Here is a 17,500-nt window from a genome sequence, read left to right as displayed (position 1 = left end):
AGGGGGGACTCTCTGGCTGAGATACGTCAGGCTGTGGGGTTCAGCCACCTGCCCACAGGTTAGGAGATGGGGCTAGACTGATTTCCATATCTGGGAGCTTAGATTTACTTCTTGTTTGTCTTGTTCTGTATGGGGGGGGGGAAAGGGTATATTTCCTTGCAAATTGAATTTGGAAAGAATTGGTATAGACTGAACTAAATGCAAATTATTATTTTAACAAAACGTACAGCATCCTTAACTCTCTTTACCGTGATTACAATGATTGATAGACAATGAATGGGATTTTGTCTTGCAGGCTTTTTGTCTAAACGCTAACAAAAAATGTACTGTCCAAGACACAACGATTTGACCAGGCAACGAGGCAACAGCCCCTCTGGGAAATAACTTCTGACTAAAGTGCACTAAATTGTTATCTCCAAAACAATCACACACTCTTCTCTCTCTCCCTCACTTTATCTTTTTCTCTCCATCTCTCTCTCCTTCTCTCCCTCCCTCTTATCTCTCACCCTCTTTCTCTCCCTCCCTCTTCTCTCATCCTCTCTCCCCTCATCTCTCTCTTTCCCTCTCTCTCTCCCCCTCCATCCCTCTCTCTGTCTCTATTTCTCACTCCCTACCTCCTTCTCCTCTCCCCCCTCTCTATCTCTCTATCTCTGCTCCCTCCCCTCTGTCTCTCTGTCTCTCTGTGTGTGTGTGGTGTGTGTGTGTGTGTGTGTGTGTGTGTGTGTGTGTGTGTGTGTGTGTGTGTGTGTGTGTGTGTGTGTGTGTGTGTGTGTGTGTGTGTGTGTGTGTGTGTGTGTGTGTGTGTGTGTGTGTGTGTGTGTTGTGTGTTGTGTGTTGTGTGTTGTGTGTTGTGTGTGTGCGTGTGCGTGTGCGTGTGCGTGTGCGTGTGCGTGTGCGTGTGCGTGTGCGTGTGCGTGTGCGTGTGCGTGTGCGTGTGCGTGTGTGTGTGTGTGTGTGTGTGTGTGTGTGTGTGTGTCACAGACGAGGAGTTCTCCCTGCTCCAGAACATGACCCGGGCTCTGTCAGATGATGACCACTATGTGATCCGGTTGGCCAACAGCCTCTTCCTGCAGGAGGGCGTGACCTTTAACCCTGAATTCCTGCGTCTGATGAAGAAGTATTTCCAGGCTGAGGTGGAGACGGTGGACTTCAACGAATCAGCAGCCGTCGCAGAGCAGATTAACACCTGGGTGGAAAACCACACAGAGAGTGAGTTACAGAGAGAGAGAGAGAGAGAGAGAGAGAGAGAGAGAGAGAGAGAGAGAGAGAGAGAGAGAGAGAGAGAGAGAGAGAGAGAGAGAGAGAGAGAGAGAGAGAGAGAGAGAGAGAGAGAGAGAGAGAGAGAGAGAGAGAGAGAGAGAGAGAGAGAGAGAGAGAGAGAGAGAGAGAGAGAGAGAGAGAGAGAGAGAGAGAGGAGAAGGAGGGAGAGAGGAGAAGGAGGGAGGGAGAGGAAGGGAGAGAGATAGAAAGAGAGAGGAGAGAGACAAAGAGGAGGGGGTAAAGAGAGAGATGGGAGGTTGAGGGAGGGGGAGATAGAGGAGAGGAAGGGAGGGAATAGAATAGAAACGTCATATGGTCATAGTACACAAGAGTGAAATTCTTGGTTTGGTTCCTCATCCTCGCAGCATACATTTAATAGAATAAAACAAACATCAGTCAGAACAGTTGTCAGAACAATACTGTAGGTTAAGTATTTAAAGTTCACTCTTAGCCATTTTAGCACTCTCATCTTATTATCAACCAGGAAATGTTTTGAAAGTCATGTTAAGAAATCATATTAATAAGCATTGATCAGTGAATATCTTAGTTATAACCAGCATACGTTAAGCTGTGTTGTGTTTATATGTGAAGAGGGGGCATTATTTGGCCGCACTGCTTTCTTCTCTACACACCCAACCACTGTCTGTCTCCAGGGAAGCAGCACTGACATATATAAAAGGAAGCACTGACCTAGTGTATATATAAAAGGAAAGAGAGAATCCAATCACCTAATGTTCTGACAACATTCTAGGCGAGAAATAGGATATGCAATTGCTGGACCACCATAAACAAACCCTTTACAGCAGGGGTCGGCAATCCGGAGCCGCATGCGGCTCTTTAGCCACTCAGCTGCGGCTCCCTGGCCAAAAAAAGAAAGAAAGAAAAGAAAAGAAAATGTTTACTTTCTTTTTTTATCTCTTATTTTGGAGATCGAGATCATACTGTGACACTGAAATGAAAACATATTTCATCAACTAAAATATACAGTACGTCACACCCCGTGCCTCTCCCTGCCGTCTGCAAGTGGCTAATCTTAAGTTTCCGACCCCCCAGTAAGCTAACCATGGATAAATCCAAAAAAAGGAAAGTCTGAGGAAAATAGAGGGTTTAATTCAGCGTGGACAGATTAATTTGCTTTCACGACTAACGATGCAGGCTTACCTGTAGCCTATGCCTGATATGTGGTGAGAAATCTGCGAACAACAAACAATTTACTTTTTATTTTATAGATTTTCCACAAATAAGGGAAGGACTCAAATGTAGCTGCATAGTTCAGGGTTTTATTTCAAAGTAGGTCTACACATGGTAGTCTTTTTTCAAAGTGGACTACTTTTTATTTTATAAATGTTCCACAAATAAGGGAAGGACTCAAATATACCTGAATAGTTCAGGGTTTTATTTCAAAGTAGGTCTACAGACACCAGTGTTTTGTCTCCTCTTCTGTGTTTTATTTAAAAGTAGGTCTACACATGCCAGTCTTTTTCTCCTCTTCATAAGAGTTTGAGGTTTTCCTTTGTTATAACAGGTAAAAACAGCAATAAAAATATATATATTTTTGTTGCTTTATAATTCCATTAATGGAACAAACTGTGTGCTATAAGTATAAAGTATAATAAATCGCAAATTACTTTGGGTATGCAATCGTCAGCCGTTTTATGCTAAATGTGGGGTATGCTTGGGGATAACTATATATAAAATGTTATACACTGTGTTATCTTCATTTTAAGGGTAAATTGGTTTTGCGGCTCGAGAGGAATTTTATTTGGCTTAAATTATAGGGGGAAAATGGCTCTTTTGATAGTAAAGGTTGCTGACCCCTGCTTTACAGACACAACATACAGCAAAGGTCTATCAAGAGCTCAGTCAATCAACTAGAGATACGTTAAGATAAGATATTCCTTTATTGATCCCCTTGGGGAAATGTAGGCATCATAGCAGCATGGGGGAGTGGATACAGGTATGGGCAGGGTAATAGTAGAAATACATACATATAGGCAATATAATTAGATCTGAATATAAAAATATGAGCGAAAATAAACAGTGTAAATTATATAATTAACTCTGTATATAAAAATATGATCAAAAATATTATTATAATATAATACAAGAGAATGAAAAACATGTCCATCCTAAGAAATCTCTCTGACTGCCAGGTAAGATCCGTGAGCTGCTGTCGGCGGAGGACTTCAGCAGCGTGACGCGGCTCACCCTGGTGAACGCCATCTACTTCAGAGGCTCCTGGAGGAACCAGTTCAGACCGGAAAATACCAGAACCTTCTCCTTCAGCAGGGACGACGGCTCCGAGGTCCAGACGCTCATGATGTACCAGCAAGGGGACTTTTACTATGGTGAGTGGTATAGGTGTGTGTGTGCGTGCGTGCGTGCGTGCGTGTCTGTGTGTATGTCTGGGGGCACAATTAGAGTGGGGGATATGGGGTCCTTCCCTAAAAATTTTATTATAATAATAATGACGCAATTTGACAGATAAGAATTTGTTTGACAAAGACAAAGATTTGACAAAGATAAATGTAGTGGAGTAAAAAGTACAATATTTCCAAAAGTATAAAAGTATAAAGTTCCCTAAAATGAAAATACTCACGTAAAGTACAAGTAACTCGAAATTGTACTAAAGTACAGTACTTGAGTAAAAATACTGTACTTACCCCACCACTGCTTCAGTGTTATGACAGCAAACAAGAGACAGACGAGGAGAATGAACTATTTTTCATCAGGTTAATTAGGCTATGCCTATCAAGGAGGGAATAATTGGAAACATGTATTTGAATCCATCACAATAGAAGGGGTAATTATAACGTATCTCCTCCTCTCTCTCCTCCAGTACCCACGCCTGAACAAGCTGTAATCTAGGGGGGATTTCTCGAAAAGGCTCACAAGGAATCAATATTTATTATGAATCCACAACAAACGAAGAGGGAATGATAATGTATGTAGCTCTAGTGACAACCTATTCATCAGATCGGTAACTGTAATGTGATTACCTCAATTGGAACAGTAGGCTAATGCTTTAGATTACCTCATTACAGAAGAATGCAGTGTGATCACAGTAATGTGCTACCTTGCAACGCATTACCTCCAACAGCTTGTACAGCTTGTATACAACGTTTCAACATAAACAACACACACTACACACTACAAGCTAACAGCCTATACAGGCCTACTGGTGACAACATAAACAACACACATGATTACACACTACAAGCTAACAGCCTATACAGGCCTACTGGTGAGGTGACAACATAAACAACATGCACTACACATTACAAGATAACAGCCTATACAGGCCTACTGGTGACAACATAAACAACACACACTACACACTACAAGCTAACAGCATATACAGGCCTACTGGTGACAACATAAACAACACACATTACACACTACAAGCTAACAGCCTATACAGACCTACTGGTGAGGTGACAACATAAACAACACACACTACACACTACAAGATAACAGCCTATACAGGCCTACTGGTAACAACATAATACACATACAATAGCTACACACTACACACTAAATACAATAAAATATAATGTATCGCCCGAAATCACATGGAATTGCCCCCATGGGTTTTACAAGTCAAGAAGAAACATCACAATAGATCCAGAACAAAAACCACCATCAAATCCACATGCAACATAACTACAATACACACTACAAGCTAACAGCCTATACAGGCCTACTGGTGTGACAACATTACTACACTACACACTACAAGCTAACAGCCTATACAGGCCTACTGGTAGGGTGACCAGGTGTCCCCCTTTTGGTTGTACTGTCCCACCATTTGAGACCGCGTCCCACATATTGAGAGGATATCCCTCTTTTCGAAGCAAAAAAATTATAATCGAACACAAGACATTCCTGTCAAGTGATAAAGTTTGAATATTTAAAACAGATGTTAGGTGGTAACAAGCCGGCTGCCAGTGCGAAGATGAATGTGGAGAGATATAATTCTGTATTTAATTTGTATTTATTTTGATTTAACCTTTATCTATTTGGTGAAGACGAGTTATTCTAATAATTTATTTTTAATTATCTATCTGTCCCACTTTGTCCCACCAAAATCTTACTGTTGTCCTGCTTTTGGACTTTTTGCATCTGGTGACCCTACCTACTGGTGACAACATTACTACACTACACACTACAAGCTAACAGCCTATACAGGCCTACTGGTGACAACATCACCATCACTGTCAAATTTAGCTTCAGTTGTTTCCTCCCTTTGTTTGTTGGTCAGTTTTTATTGGATTGTTCAAGGTATGTACCTTTTTTACCTATTTCAAAAGAAAATGGACAAATTGATCCCCCTCACTACTTTTAAGGACTCTATCGTAAAGTTGTTTACACACACCTGCAACTGTCACCCAGCCTTTTAACTGTAATGTAATGTCTGTTCTGCTTCATGTATACCTTGTAATTTTATTTGGTTGTTTGTTTGATGTGTGTTTTAATTATTTCCCTTACCTCTGTGATGTATGTCTCCTTTCTATTTAATTGTATTATTATAAAAAAAAATGTGTCCCCTTTCCCTGTTACCCTTCAAGAGGCCATTTTGTCCTCTCGGCAGGCCGTCATTGTAAATAAGAATTTGTTCTTAATTGACCTACCTGGTTAAATACAGGTTAACACATTTTCCCCCTTTGGACATGAGTGGCACATCCGGTGTTTCTAGTTTATTTGTGGTGGATCTCAGTTTGCCGCGCTCCACCACAAATAGCCTGGGAATCTGTGTGAATCCCTAATCTCCAACCCAAAACACTACTCACTACTCGGCTGTGTTAGCTTTGTTGCTGAGTGCTTTGAAGGTATTTTGGTGCAGTCTGTATTTTCGTAGTCAGGTCACACACACATGCTTAGATACACCCACGTACGCAATGCGCACATACACACAGATACATAGGGTGAAGGGTGTGTGCGTGTGCATACGCGCGTGTGTGTGTGTGTGTGTGTGTGCGTGTGTGTGTGTGTGTGTGTGTGTGTGTGTGTGTGTGTGTGTGTGTGTGTGTGCGTGCGTGCGTGCGTGCGTGCGTGTGTGCGTGCGCGCGCGTGTGTGTGTGTCTGTGTCTGTGTGTACACATGTTACTACTATGAAATGACATGTTCCTTTGTGTGTCACCTCTCAGGGAGGCTGTTGGATATAAACTAGGTCTTACTATAAATACTGTATGTCTATTTCTTCATATAAGAAACATTCATATCCTATTCAATCAACTAGAGAATACATTTCCATTAAATATCGCATTGATATTTTTAAACCTATTTGTGACGGGGCTACCCACTTGTTTATATGTGGATCATGGATCAGACCTTTAATGCCCCCCCCACCCCCCACCCCGCCTTCTAGGTGAGTTCAGTGATGGCTCTCAGGAGGCAGGTGGCATCTACCAGGTGCTGGAGATGCCTTATGAAGGAGAGGACGTGTCCATGATGATCGTGTTGCCCCGGCAGGAGGTCCCCCTGGCGGCCCTGGAGCCCATCATCAAGGCCTCCCTCCTGGAGGAGTGGGCTAACAACGTGAAGCGGCAGAAGGTGGAGGTCTACCTGCCCAGGTGAGAGACGTGGATGGAAGCACACGTTCACACAGGAATAAAGGAACACACTAACACTGTGAAAACTGAGCGTCATCTGGTCATCGGCTAATTTTATTCAACCAAAACTGTGTAAAATGCAATTCATAAATGGTTCAAATTCATTGAATTCAGCTCAATTCGATTTCAAACGGCACGCAGTCTTTTTTATTATGTATAGGTTACTAATAATTATTTAATAAATATTAATGAACCCCAATCCCAGTTTTGACAGTGTAATACCCACTTCTTTAACGACTCGTTGTACTTGGGTGGCACTTTAACACACACACACACACACATACACACACACACACACACACACACACACACACACACACACACACACACACACACACACACACACACACACACACACACACACACACACACACACACACACACACACACACACACACACACACACACACACACACACACACACACACACGCACACACACACACACACACACATCAAAGCCCTTCTACTGGTGAGGTTGATGATGTTAAAACGCAATGCCGGCCACCACCGCAGAGACCCGGGTTCAATTCCCAGTAGCGATACCTCTGTCTTGGTCGTCCCGGTCAGTGCAATAGCGATTCCTATTGGACGGTCAGGGAGCCTGTTCAGCAGGGAGGGAGGAGATGGCGTGAAAGTAGCAGGTGACTCCACATAATAATAATAATGATAATGCAGGACCTAGGACGTCTTTATTTGGCATGCAAACGACACACACATGCGATGGGCGGCACACACACAGGAACACACACATGCAATTTTCTTGTGTCGCCTAATGCGATTGAGTCTCTGCACTTGACCCATCCCGTCGTCCTTCCCCCCATGGGCAGCCGGGAGCAGATAGGGCGGCGACGTGAGCCACGCCCCGGCGACCAATCCAAGTGCTCCTGCCCGTCTTCGTCAAGGACTCCACAGCGTTAGCGATCTGTTGTTGTGCATGTTTTTCCATTGGGTTTATCTTATCGGGGGGGAAACCCTTGCGAGCACGGGGAGAACATACAAACTCCACACAGAAAGGCCTGGGAGATACCTCACCTGGGTACCTGGCATCATGGAAACCTAGTCCCCAAGCGGGAATCGAACCTTCTTGCTGTTAGGCGACAGTGTTTAACCACTACACCACCGTGCCGCTTGCCGCATGTATTAGAGGAGGCATGTGATAGTTTACACCCTCCCCAGACCGACAGGGCAGCACAATGACCAGGAAGGAATTGGCATAACAACTAAATTGGGGGATAGGAGAAAAGGCAAAACAATTATTTAAATGAGAAGGTCCTCCTTACAGTAGGTGAGTGGGGTCGTACAGGCAGAGAAACTGCATTACATAACAATTACAGTCAAACTACAGGGATGCTCTGTCTACTGTATATTGAAGGATTTACCCAATACAAATATCTGATACCAAAAGCCATGTCATAAATGTCACATATTAAAGTAAAGCAACGTGAATTTCTGCATTTCAGACATAGACAAGTATGTTAGATCTCTCTAATGGAGGATTAAGAATGGATTATTACATTGTTCTCTTATGACCACAGACTAATGTGGTCATAAGTCCCTATTGTACATTAAAAGGTAACCGATGGGATTGGTTCTTGGTATTGTCCAGTACATTACTGTAAATTCAGGATTCAGAATGGATAGGGCAGTGAAAATGTTACACTGAACGATACGGGGACCCAAGTAGGGGTGTTGTAGCGATGTGCGTGCATCTAATAGATGCGAGAGGTGATAACCGGGGGGCGTCTATATTAATCCCAGCCGAAGAGTGCGTCGCATTTCTCTGATTGGCCATGACGCCCATGTGACCACGGCAGCGCGAGAGAGCGGCAGTGCGGTAATAGGCTGCATCCTCCACGTCAAGAAAGACAGACAGGCATTCTCTGCGACAAACCCTAACCTTAACCAACTCCGAAATAATGCCTAACCTTAACCCTAACCTTAACCAACTCCGAAATAATGCCTAACCTTAACCCTAACCTTAACCAACTCCGAAATAATGCCTAACCTTAACCCTAACCTTAACCAACTCCGAAAGAATGCCTAACCTTAACCCTAACCTTAACTTAACCCTAACCTTAACCAACTCCGAAATAATGCCTAACCTTAACCCTAACCTTAACTTAACCCTAACCTTAACCAACTCCGAAAGAATGCCTAAATTTAACCAGCGAAAGAATGCACGTTTATAGCGAGAGATGATAAACGTAAAAAAAAAAAAATTGAAGTGATTCGAACTTGTGACCAACCGCACCGCAGGCTCCACAGCACGGCCGCGTACCAGTTGAGCTAAGCGTCGATGGAAAAACAGCTGGGATTACGGCTACATAATGCCGCAAGCTCTGCCGCTCCGCTCTGCCGCTCCGCTCTGCCGCTGCCGCGGCCAATCAGGGAAAACGCGGAAGCACTCGGCAGCACTCTTCGGCTGGGATTAAAGAATAGGCAACCGGCGTGGTCCGTCCGCGGGAGTGAGGGGAGCCAGAGTCAGGGTGGTGTAACACAAGGGAGCGGCCGTGGAATCCTGGGAGGGAAGACAAAAACAACCGACTTGTACCTAGTTCTAATTTACATTCTGGCAACGTGGTGAAGGTCTGGCTGGTTCTTGTAGCGCAGGTCCCTCATCAACAGCAGGTGTGTCGACGGCAGGGGAGCGCACGCTGGTGACTCCAGCCGACCCACACCAGAAAAGGTGGTATTGGTCTAATGACCAGGGGAGCTGTAATGTAACATGTTACTACTACTAGGGGTGACAGTGGGTCAGGAGGTAGAGTGGCCATCTGGTAATCGGAAGGTTCACGGTTTAATTGCTAATTGCTCCCGATGAGCTGAGGAACACTCTACAGGAGCTTTAATGTAAAGTGTTACTACTACTAACCATACGTGTGTCCCATTCAGGTTTAAGGTGGAGCAGAAGATTGACCTGAGGGACACTCTACAGGAGCTGGGCATCAGGAACATCTTCACCAAAGACGCCGATCTCTCCGCCATGACAGGTGAGATGCCAGGTACGGACCTCACAAGCTGTCTCCTATACTGTATAGACACACACTCACACACGCATGGTTATCTCATATACAGTACACACAAACTAAAACAAACACACACACACACACACACACACATACAGGGACGTGCACAGGCAGGTGCTCAACCAAAAGGAAAGGGTGAGTGCATTCAGAGCGCATGCAGTGCTGTCTGGTACCTCTTAATCAGCATCTCTCTCTCTCTCTCTCTCTCTCTCTCTCTCTCTCTCTCTCTCTCTCTCTCTCTCTCTCTCTCTCTCTCTCTCTCTCTCTCTCTCTCTCTCTCTCTCTCCCTTACTCTTCTTTGCAACTTGTCTTGCTGTGTTGAGTCCTCAATGTCTAAATGATGGTCAAATATGGCCAAGCAATAGAGAAGTCGAAATAATCTTTTAAATGTATCAAGATGAATAGGTCACCCCAACAGCAGGTGCACTAACAAGCCTGAACACCAACACGTGTCACGTGTCACGGTGGATGCAGGCTGCTGACAGACTCTCCATAGAAGGCAGAATTGCTTCCGTAAAATTGCTTCATCACTGAAACAATACAGATTTTTCCCCTTCCTTTACTTCCTTTGTTACTAGTTACTAGTTACTCTTTGATACTAGTTACTAGTTACTCTTGACTGCTTCCTGGCGCTCCTTCTCCTTCCTTTTCTTGTCATTGCGCTGCAGACACGATTAAAATGAATCCTGTTTAATTACCTTGTGATGGTTCACAACTCCGATAACCTTCAGCTTCTATCCCCCTGCACCAGAATGCTGAATTGACTTAGATTATTACTAAGTCAATATACTACATTATTAATTAATTTAATAGTATAATGTATAATGTATTATTATTAAATTGTTGTTGTTATTGTTGTTGTTGTTGTTGTTGTTGTTTATTGTTTTATTAGCCTACTGTTGTTGTTCCACATCTTATGCTACCTGCGAGTAAGCATTTCATTGCTCTGTGTACCTGTATACAGTTCATATAATACTGTAATAGAAAATTAGCTGATGGTGACAAGGACTTTGATACACAGTTAATTTTTCATGTAACTGCTACGCCTTCATTGATGAATATCTATGAGCATACCAACAATCCAGTACAGTGAATGGTTATTATGTAAGTTAGAAGCCTACAATCAAAATTATGCAGTTGTTGTTGTTTAGGTCTATTAGCCTGTAGCCTACCAGAAAACCCCAGTCAACATGTGTGATCTTACTGATCAATTATGATATTAGAGAATTCATATATTAGTATAATATATTAATAATATTAGAGATTTATTTATTTCAAAAGGACTGATATATATATATAGATAGATAGATAGATAGATAGATAGATAGATAGATAGATAGATAGATAGATAGATAGATAGATAGATAGATAGATAGATAGATAGATAGATAGATAGATAGATAGATAGATAGATAGATAGATAGATAGATAGATAGATATATATATATATATATATATATATATATATATATATATATATATATATATATATATATATATATATATATATATATATATATATATATATATATATATATATCATCAAAGGTATCAACGCCAACGATAGCTAGTTGGCACATTTTGAGCTGCTAAATAGTTAAACCATAGATAGATCATACAGTATACTTGCAAATAGTGCCAAGCAATTTCTAAAGCACTTCAATATCAATATAAAACAACCATGAACAATATATTCATAGTTTTTTGGCCAATCGGCCTCAAAGTAACTCGTCACACTGACTGACTCACGCTGGCTGTCGGGTGCCTGTGTTTCATGCGTATGCGTACAAAAACCAGCAGGGAGGGATCGTAGGGGGCATCACCCGGGACTCAGAGCACCGATCTCCTGACTTGATATTTTGATTCAATCAATATATCTGTTCGGCAGAGCAGGCTGTGAGCAAGCAGAAAGCTATTTATTTATAATAAAAAAAATTAAGAATAAAGAGAGAGAGAAAAATACCACTTTCTCTCTAAGATGGCAGGTGCTCAATCACACTTTGAGGTCTATGTATGCACGTGCCTGCACACACACACACACACACGCACACACACACACTCACTCACTCACTCACTCACTCACTCACTCACTCACTCACTCACTCACTCACTCTCACTCACTCACTCACTCACTCACTCACTCACTCACTCACTCACTCACTCACTCACTCACTCATAATACACACACAGTCACACATGCACAGGCAGAGGCTGTGTGCACACACACACACACACACACACAACACGGAAACGAAAGAGGAAGAGAGACAGACATACAGAGTCTATAGAAACTCAGATCAATTCAACAAGCTATTCAGCACAAGTTCATATAGTTTTTCTGCTCCTTGGCTGCAGTCAAGTACCCTCCAGTGCATGCTCAGGTAACCACGGTAACTGGCTCCGAGCGGGCAGGTCAAACCTGTCATCATATGGTAAAAATAGATCCAGACAAAGAAAGAGAGGGAGAGAGAGAGAGACAGTGGGGGGTCAGGGCAAGCAGAGAGAGTGGGAGAGAGAAAGAGAACGGGGGGGGATCTTTGTTCTAATTTGTTTGCACTACTAAACATGTTTATACCGTACTTGGCTTTACGGTGTAGGTGTACACCGTAAAGTCTGTATGCTACAGTTAAATATAATAAGGCAAATATTCTGGCAAAAATATACTGTGTAGGCTACAGTTAAATATAATAAGGCAAATATGCTGGCTAAAATATAGTCTCTAGGCTACAGTGGAGAACAGCACATACAGCCAGTTCTGGTTATATTAATGTACTCTGGATCTCTTTTCTACAGCATGTCACACCATTCTTACCCCTCAGGTAACAGCTATCACACTTAAACCTGTAGTCTAGGTTAAAATGTCCTAAATTAGATAGACAGCTCTGCATAAAAGACAATATATTGTATTGTTATGGTGCGTTCACGTCAGGTGGGAAGAAGCGGAAGAACCAGCTTCCGACTGGGAAAAGCCATTCACGTCAGCCTCCTAGTGGTAATTCCTACTAGGTCATATGGGAGTTTTTTATATACCCCGATATCTCCCACTTCGCGTCCCGAAATGCGGAAGTATCAACCATCATGGCAGCAAGCTTGACGGCGATGTCGGCAATACAAGTTAAATGATCACTTTGATCACATAATCAGAATAATACAATCATACTGCTGTACTCTTCATGTTAAAAACGAGCTATACTTGCTGCTGTTCGTCTACAGTTGATTTTAAAGTAACTTGCTAACGACTTGTAGCAATAGGTTAGCAGTAGGCTAACAGTAGGCGATCGCCATCTTGGATGTGGGCGTTTCCTCGAGTTCAACGCGTGAATGCTTCCTAGTTGTAGCAACGAGATGTCATCTGGTTCGTCCGCTTCTTCCCACCTGACGTGAACGCACCATTATACCATGGTCTGAGTGAATACTCTTTCCTGATTGGCCGGCAGGTGTGCGTTAAAAAGCTTTATTACATGGCGTTTTCACATTCGCCGAAATGCTTGCTTGTGATTGGTCAATAGCGCTCGTCAGAGGTCCGATATTACTCGATAACGGACCTCTGTGGAACAATAATGACCGCTGTGCGCAGCTGTTCGCAATCAAGCCCACTACACACACTGTATCAGTGATGCTCAGCATATGCACAGCTGCACTCAGTCATGCAATCAGACCACAGACCTGCCGGCTGCCGATAATAATAATCACTTTATTTGGGCTGACAGAGCCACAGAACAACTGCGTCTGCATTTGATCTAGTCTTGTCGATGAATTAGGTATATTGTTAGTAAGTTAGCCATGTAATAAGCGGGATAATGTATAGCCTATACTCGGTCATTGTCGCAAAATAATTGACCTTCACTGACGTTTAAAACACCTCTGCTGCGCCTCTGTGTTCTAAACTCTGTGTCGGTCAATTATTTTGCGACAATGACCTCGTAGCTATACATTATCCCTTACTTAATGCACACGTAGCTCGGCTCAAGTTTAATCACCGTTCTAAATTAATCTGCTACCCAACCTGTAACCATAGCAACATTAAAGGGCACAGCTGTCAAAGCTACTCATTATCAACTCCGGCGAAGCACATTGACTTATCAACTTGATAAACTAACGACCGGGAAGGAAAACACACCAATGGCAAGTGCAAAACCAAAGATTTGCGAATGCTTTTATTTAATATTGTTGGCAAATGACCATGGGAGAAGATAATAAACCTCCGCTCCACGTCACGCCTTAAAACCGTTTAACGCACACCTACACGTTGATTATTCCTTACATGCGTGTGCGCGTGTGTTCCAGATGGTAAGGACCTATTCATTGGGAAGGCAGTGCAGAAGGCCTACTTGGAGGTGACTGAGGAAGGAGCTGAGGGGGCCGCTGGATCAGGTAATCATCATCATCACAATTATTATGAGCATCATAATTATTATCATCATCATCAGTATCATTATTATTATTATTATTATTATTATTATTATTTTACTATCATCATCATCATCGTCAATTAGTTAGTTATTATTTGTCATAGTATTTGCATTATGTCTGTTGTTTAAATTCCTACCTACTCTAGCTCTTGCAGCCCTTCCACTTTCATATTTAGTCAAATTATAGCATATATCCACCTTTCAAAAATGTGTTATACTATTCTATTAAATGAAAATAAAACTCATTGTGGGTCATTTCTAACTATTATAATATGAAAATAAAATGAAAATAAAACTCATTGTGGGTCATTTTTAAGTAATAATATATAATATAAACTATTATAATATAATAGTTCAAAATTACCCACAATGAGTTTTATTTTCATTTAATCCAATATTATTGGAGCACTGAACATCTGGTAAAAATTTGCTCTCCTAAAAAGAAATATCTTTACCCGTCATTCAGCCTCTCATACTGTACATCTCTGGTCTTTCTGATGTCACTGAAACTAAATGCTGCCCTCCTCTGTTGGTGAGCAGTAGTGGCTGTGGAATGCAATTCACAGTCTGTGTTCAAACTCTCTCTCTCTCTCTCTCTCTCTCTCTCTCTCTCTCTCTCTCTCTCTCTCTCTCTCTCTCTCTCCCCTTATCTATCTCTCTCCCCTTATCTCCCTCACTCGCCTTATCTCCATCTCTCTCTCTCTCTCTCTCTCTCTCTCTCCCCTTATCTCTCTCTCTCTCCCCTTATCTCCCTCACTCCCCTTATCTCCCTCTCTCTCTCAGGAATGATAGCTCTGACAAGGACTCTGGTGCTGTATCCACAGGTCATGGCTGATCACCCATTCTTCTTTGTCATCAGAAACCGGAGGACAGGTGTGTGTGTGTGTGTGTGTGTGTGTGTGTGTGTGTGTGTGTGTGTGTGTGTGTGTGTGTGTGTGTGTGTGTGTGTGTGTGTGTGTGTGTGTGTGTGTGTGTGTGTGTGTGTGTGTGTGTGTGTGTGTGTGTGTGTGTGTGTGTGTGTGTGTGTGTGTGTGTGTGTGTGTGTGTGTGTGTGTGTGTGTGTGTGTGTGTGTGTGTGTGTGTGTGTGTGTCAGGCCATGTGAGCGGATCGGAGCGTGAGCGGCGCGGGGAGCGGAGCGGGCGGTTTTGACGTGAGCGAGGAGTGGGTTTTAAAATGAGTCGGCGCGACGTCCGGAGCGAGAGTTCTCCTCCGCTCCAATCCACTCCAGGCCGCTCACAGTGGTTTAACACTGTTGATGTAATATATACATGCAGTACAATGCCAAAGCAACAGATGGCGATGTACAAACATGAAGGCCATTTTCAACCAATGAGAAGGGTGAACCTGTGATATCCTGTTCAGGCTTCGTCACTGTAGAGACGCCCACCATAGATATCTATGACGCCCACACTCACTCCTGTTAGAAAAAGTATCGACGCCATTGTTGTTGACGTTAGCTTACATGCTAACGTTAATGGCAGCGACCATAGCATTGTGGCTCGGCTAGCCTATCATCGCTTAATAGAGCTAGTGAATGGATAAACAACGTTATTTAACATTGCAGAATGGCTACAATTACAATGCGGCTCAATACAAACAATTGTTAAGGGGCCCAGGGGGTGTAGACTGTTGTAGTTTGAGCTAATTTACACCATGCTCCAAAAAAAAAAAACTGCCGGGCGATCTGGCGCGGGGAGCGGGGAGCGCTCGATTCAAGGTGAGCGGGGAGCGAGCGGAGAGCGACTTGGGGGCGGGGTCAACATGAGCTATTAGCGGAGCGGACCAAGCTTTAAAGAGCGAAGAGCGGATTTCTCGGCCGCGCCGATCCGCTCACGTGGCCTGGTGTGTGTGTGTGTGTGTGTGTGTGTATGTGTGTGTGTGTGTGTGTGTGTGTGTGTGTGTGTGTGTGTGTGTGTGTGTGTGTGTGTGTGTGTGTGTGTGTGTGTGTGTGTGTGTGTGTGTGTGTGTGTGTGTGTGTGTGTGTGTGTGTGTGTGTGTGTGTGTGTGTGTGTGTGTGTGTGTGTGTGTGTGTGTGTGTGTGTGCGTGCGTGCATGCATGCGTGTGTGTGTGTGTGTGTGTGTGCATGCATGCATGTGTGCGTGTATCCTTAACTCATTGGACGCCACTGACTTGAGCATCGTTCGTTCCTACCACCCCAACGCTCTAAAAGATAGGAATAAGTGGCGGTGTTTGCAGGGCTATATATATATTCTATATTATAGCTATGGATACAATACTATGGCCCATTTGACATCAACTATCTATCGTTCAATATGTGAAAAAGAAAAAAAAATTAATCAATACGTTCGCGTGTTATACCGTGGTGAATATAAGTATAGTTTTAGAGTGATCCTGTCTAATCCCAGAAAACTACGATATGCAGCAAAGCATGAATTTCACTAAAAGCGTTGCTGTTTCTCGCCTGGACACGCTACTATTTCATCAAATGTATATAATAGGTATTATGTTTCATCATGAATGCATGAAAGGGGGGGGGTCGTTTTTTGATGCTTTGATCGTCACCAACGGCATATGCTGTGGAGTAACGTTACACACACACATTGCGATCGAGGTGAAATCATGGTTGGATCAAAGCAGGATTGAAGAATATTCCAATTATCTGATCGCAAGTCCAAGTATTGGTGTCCATCGTGTCGCCAACATAATCCACCACAACAGATGCATCGTGGCATTTGACGCTTCTCAATGCGATCGGGATACCCGCTCGACTCGCCTGACAAAGAAAACTGCGCTCGGAGACATTTGAACATTGCACAGGCCAAGATATAAGGTTTCAAAGGGTGCTCGATACTGCCACCTCGGAGGATGCGGCCGGTATTGCACTTTGGCATTCTCAGGATGATTCCCCATGTTAATCCAGAGTATGTGTGCCTGTAATGAATAGAAATATCGAATAAAAGAAATAACGATGAAAACCCGACTATACTCGGGTCTGGTGCTGATTGAGTTAACGGGGCAAGGTGTTTCTGTGTAGAGGTCATATTTTATATTTAAAATGTGTGTGTGTGTGTGTGTGTGTGTGTGTGTGTGTGTGTGTGTGTGTGTGTGTGTGTGTGTGTGTGTGTGTGTGTGTGTGTGTGTGTGTGTGTGTGTGTGTGTGTGTGTGTGTGTGTGTGTGTGTGTGTGTGTGTGTGTGTGTGTGTGTGTGTGTGTGTGTGTGTGTGTG

At 43.1% G+C, this 17,500-nt stretch overlaps 1 protein-coding gene across 1 annotated transcript in view; it reads left to right on the top strand.

Moving 5' to 3' along the window:
- The window catches only part of serpini1 (serpin peptidase inhibitor, clade I (neuroserpin), member 1), a gene marked incomplete at both ends in the record, with an annotated part of 38,584 nt that overhangs the window by 207 nt on the left and 20,877 nt on the right, over positions 1-17,500 (top strand). The window contains 7 exons of the mRNA XM_084308971.1: positions 1-58; positions 982-1,209; positions 3,414-3,608; positions 6,629-6,833; positions 9,766-9,875; positions 14,187-14,273; positions 15,095-15,184. The exon at positions 1-58 is cut by the window's left edge and continues 207 nt beyond it. Of these exons, the coding sequence (XP_084165097.1) occupies positions 1-58; positions 982-1,209; positions 3,414-3,608; positions 6,629-6,833; positions 9,766-9,875; positions 14,187-14,273; positions 15,095-15,184 (973 nt within the window). The remainder of the gene's footprint in view (positions 59-981; positions 1,210-3,413; positions 3,609-6,628; positions 6,834-9,765; positions 9,876-14,186; positions 14,274-15,094; positions 15,185-17,500) is intronic.

Source organism: Notolepis coatsorum (genome assembly GCF_963971535.1).
Source record: "Notolepis coatsorum genome assembly, chromosome: 1".
In the NCBI taxonomy this organism is placed as follows: domain Eukaryota; kingdom Metazoa; phylum Chordata; class Actinopteri; order Aulopiformes; family Paralepididae; genus Notolepis; species Notolepis coatsorum.
The sequence above is the reverse complement of the archived record's forward strand: the minus strand, read 5'-3'. Positions and strand labels throughout refer to the sequence as shown.